The sequence below is a fragment of the Sinocyclocheilus anshuiensis genome, unplaced genomic scaffold, assembly GCF_001515605.1.
Source record: "Sinocyclocheilus anshuiensis isolate Anshui unplaced genomic scaffold, SAMN03320099.WGS_v1.1 scaffold456, whole genome shotgun sequence".
NCBI lineage: Eukaryota > Metazoa > Chordata > Actinopteri > Cypriniformes > Cyprinidae > Sinocyclocheilus > Sinocyclocheilus anshuiensis.
Window position 1 is genome coordinate 137,275 of NW_015557074.1, and position 3,969 is coordinate 141,243.

At 38.6% G+C, this 3,969-nt stretch overlaps 1 protein-coding gene across 2 annotated transcripts in view; it reads right to left on the reverse strand.

Annotated features, from left to right (window-relative positions):
- Positions 1 to 1,088: 1,088 nt before the first annotated feature.
- LOC107676752 (2-oxoisovalerate dehydrogenase subunit alpha, mitochondrial-like) overlaps positions 1,089 to 3,969 on the reverse strand; it is a 14,087-nt gene continuing 11,206 nt past the window's right edge. Inside the window, exons 8-9 of one of the 2 annotated variants that reach the window (XM_016471422.1) lie at positions 3,121 to 3,337; positions 1,089 to 2,127 (exon numbers count right to left, since the gene is read on the reverse strand). In XM_016471422.1, coding sequence (XP_016326908.1) covers positions 2,002 to 2,127; positions 3,121 to 3,337 — 343 coding nt within the window. In that variant the 3' untranslated portion in view covers positions 1,089 to 2,001. Of the gene's footprint in view, positions 2,128 to 3,087; positions 3,338 to 3,969 lie in introns of both variants that reach the window. The other variant, XM_016471423.1, reaches the window with a different exon arrangement.

Consider the following 3,969-nt stretch of genomic DNA (forward strand, 5'->3'; position numbering starts at 1 on the left):
TGTGTTTCATTTTTGTTATTGCTGAATAGTGTAGAACTTTCGCCTGCGTCATATTCTTCATGCAATTTCTTTGAATTGCGCCTGCCGCCCTCTACTGTACAGACATGAACTTACATTTCCTTCAGCCTGAGGCTTTGATTTCACTTTTGGTGTGAAAAGACTTTACATTTGTAAAATAACTTTTTTATATTAAAAACAAACAAGCCCTGCCCAGATTTAAAAAGAAACTCAAAAGTCACGCAACACATTACTTTCCCTGAATGGTTTAGCACCTCAGTATTTGAACGAGCTCTTGTTACATTAAAGTCCTCCGTGACCGCTGCGTTCTCAAATCTCTGGCCATTTGATAATACCTAGAATATCAAAATCAACTGCGGGCGGCAGATCCTTTTCCTATTTAGCGCCCAAACTCTGGAATAACCTACCTAACGGTTCCTTGCCGCTGTCGCCTCTGGCTTGCTTAGTTGGGGACACTTCATTTCCAGCGATATCGTTGACTTGATAGTATCTTTGCAAGCATTTGCAATTTAAACTGAACTGAGCTGGATGATGACATCACTGAATTCAATGATGAACTGCCTTTAACTGAAAAATGAGTGTTTACTATCGCCATTTTGCATTATTGACACACTATTTTCCTAATTAATGCTGTTCAGTTGCTTTGACACAATCTGTATTGTTAAAAGCGCTATATAAATAAAGGTGACTTGACGACTTTCCATAAAAAGTAAGTTTTAGGGAGTAACGCAATATTGTAATGCTTAACTTTTAAAAGTAACTTTCCCCAACACTGGTCACATAATCCTTTAGAAATCATACTAATATGCTGATTTGGTGCTCAAAAAAAACAAACAAAAAATCTTATCAATTTTTAAAACAGTTGTGCTGCTTAATACTTAAAACCGAGAGTAGGAAATATTCAGAAAAAAAAAATCCCTGTTCACTGACCCCCAATTTACTTTGTATTCCTCTGCATTAAAGTTACCAGTTCGTTCAACCCTCATTCATAATGAACTCTTCACAACACACTGAACATTATTAGTCTGCATAATGTTTCAATCGCCAGCAGTTATTAGTACTTAAACCCACTGTGCTCTACATAAAATAGGCCTCAAAACTATACATTTTATTATAGTCTACGTTCAGTAAGCACGTCACTATATCAGTGATTACATTTTGTGAGCATTTTTTATTGTTTAAAATACAATTTACAAACCCCTAAAGCTATTCCGAATAAATCTCAAACACAACAATCATCATGTCATGTAACAGTTGAGTCAATCTCACACAGAAAGTTTGTTCAGTTCATTATTACCAATCAGAAAATCACAGGTTAATAGAATGTCATTATTAACAATATCATCTGTGGGGGGAAATTAACAGGACGCAAACCATTTATTATTACAGTAAGAGTATGTTGTATATATACTTATTAATAGCTCAGTTTGGAGTGGAAAGTCTGAGGGTAATAACACACAATTGACCTTTTCACAAAGCATGTATCACAACCACATCACCTGTAATGAGTGTTTGTGGAGAAATGAGAAACCAATTCTGAACATTTACAGTGATTTGAAAACCCACATTCTAAAGATACTGAATGAAGAACACTTAATGTTCTCATAGAGTATCAAGAAAAAAAAATCAGGGGAATCACTCAAGATTTTCATGCTTTAAATAAAGAAATTCTAGTGAATGGATTGATAGCACTATGCCAAATGTAATGATACTGTATTTATGGGCTGTTAGAACAATGAGAACATTTGCTACACTAGGCCAGTATAGAAGACCTTCAACCGATTTCCACAACTCCTTTTTTATCATTTTCCAAGGCACAAAATGACAGTACGGAGGCCTCTAGTGGCAAATATGGTGGATAACAACACATCTTTCACTATTTGTGCTTTCTAATTCAATACAAATGTAGAAACGGAAAAAAAAAACTATTCAGACAAACTTACATGTGCAAGGAACTTCCCAGTTGTGTCCACGGCTCATGGATTATTTCTCATAGAGATCAAGTGGGTAATGCTCTTTATACTGCTGGACGTGCCGCCACATGGCGTCTCTCTGCTTGGCTATAGGAGGAATCATCTCATCGTAGACGTCAGTGAACAGCAGCTCGGGGTTGGGTTTCAGACGTTTCTCGGCTCTTTCGAAGGCCTCCATGACGAGTTTTCGTGACTGCTTCCTCCAGGCCCGCTCCTCGTCCTCGCCCCACCAGCCTCGGGCGGTCATGTAGTGTCGCAGGCGAGAGATGGGGTGGTCCTGCTTGTCCCAGTAGTTCACCTCGTCGACTGAGCGATATGCAGAGCTGTCGTCACTAGTGCTGTGATGACCAATCCTGGAGTGGGAAGAGGAATTAAAGGCTTTGTTTGTTTCACAACACTAGGGGTGCATGGAAATGTTGGTGGATGTTCGGTAAATGTTTGTCTGAACGGTGAAACTAGCAGAAACTAGCCACTCTGGCTAACAGAACATCTCATGTATTACATTTTAGGGTAAAGATATGCTTGAATTGTGCAAAAATCAGTTTAAGAGTTCTGTGTTAAGCAAATCATAATAACGTGTCAAAAAGTAAGATCTCTAATTGAATTAGCGTTTATTTTTCATTCTTCTTTTTAATTTCTTTTTATTCAATATTCTAATTATTGTGGAAGATGGGTGTTTAAACTTGAACTAAGTTTAAACTAAAAAAAGCTGTCTATGATCTCTGCACTAGTATTTAGTACTGTCCTGAATAAGCTATTTCACATAACAGATGTGTATATACACACCACAAGAAAAAATAACTGAATTTAAAAAAATGTCCCTGTTCAAAAGTTTACATACACTTGAATCTTAATACTGTGTGTCGTTTCCTGGATGATCCACGACTGTTCTTCTGTTTTGTGATAGTTGTTCATGAGTGCTGTGTTGGTCCTGAGCAGTTCAACTGTCTGCTGTTCTTCAGAAAAATCCCCCAGCTCCCGCACATTCTTTGGTTTTCCAGCATCTTCTGCATAGTTGAACCCTTTCCAACAGTGACTGTATGATTTTGAGATCCATCTTTTCACTCTGAGGACAACTGAGGGACTCATGCATCATCTCATCGTAGACGTCAGTGAACAGCAGCTCGGGGTTGGGTTTCAGACGTTTCTCGGCTCTTTCGAAGGCCTCCATGACGAGTTTTCGTGACTGCTTCCTCCAGGCCCGCTCCTCGTCCTCGCCCCACCAGCCTCGGGCGGTCATGTAGTGTCGCAGGCGAGAGATGGGGTGGTCCTGCTTGTCCCAGTAGTTCACCTCGTCGACTGAGCGATATGCAGAGCTGTCGTCACTAGTGCTGTGATGACCAATCCTGGAGTGGGAAGAGGAATTAAAGGCTTTGTTTGTTTCACAACACTAGGGGTGCATGGAAATGTTGGTGGATGTTCGGTAAATGTTTGTCTGAACGGTGAAACTAGCAGAAACTAGCCACTCTGGCTAACAGAACATCTCATGTATTACATTTTAGGGTAAAGATATGCTTGAATTGTGCAAAAATCAGTTTAAGAGTTCTGTGTTAAGCAAATCATAATAACGTGTCAAAAAGTAAGATCTCTAATTGAATTAGCGTTTATTTTTCATTCTTCTTTTTAATTTCTTTTTATTCAATATTCTAATTATTGTGGAAGATGGGTGTTTAAACTTGAACTAAGTTTAAACAAAAAAAAGCTGTCTATGATCTCTGCACTAGTTCCTCCCAATGCTTTGTAGCACATAAGGGACCACAAATGACGCAATCAACGTTAAATGTTGCCTGAAAAATTACTAAACAAGGTCAGTGAAAACATTCCCCACTTTGTATCTCATTATCTGGATGAACTACTGACTGTGACTTTTAACAGCCTTGATGTTTCCTGCCTGGTTGGAAAAACGTGACGGCAGATATAAATCAACAACTATGTCTTGTACCTTTGAATCTGAAATAAAATAAACACACACACACAT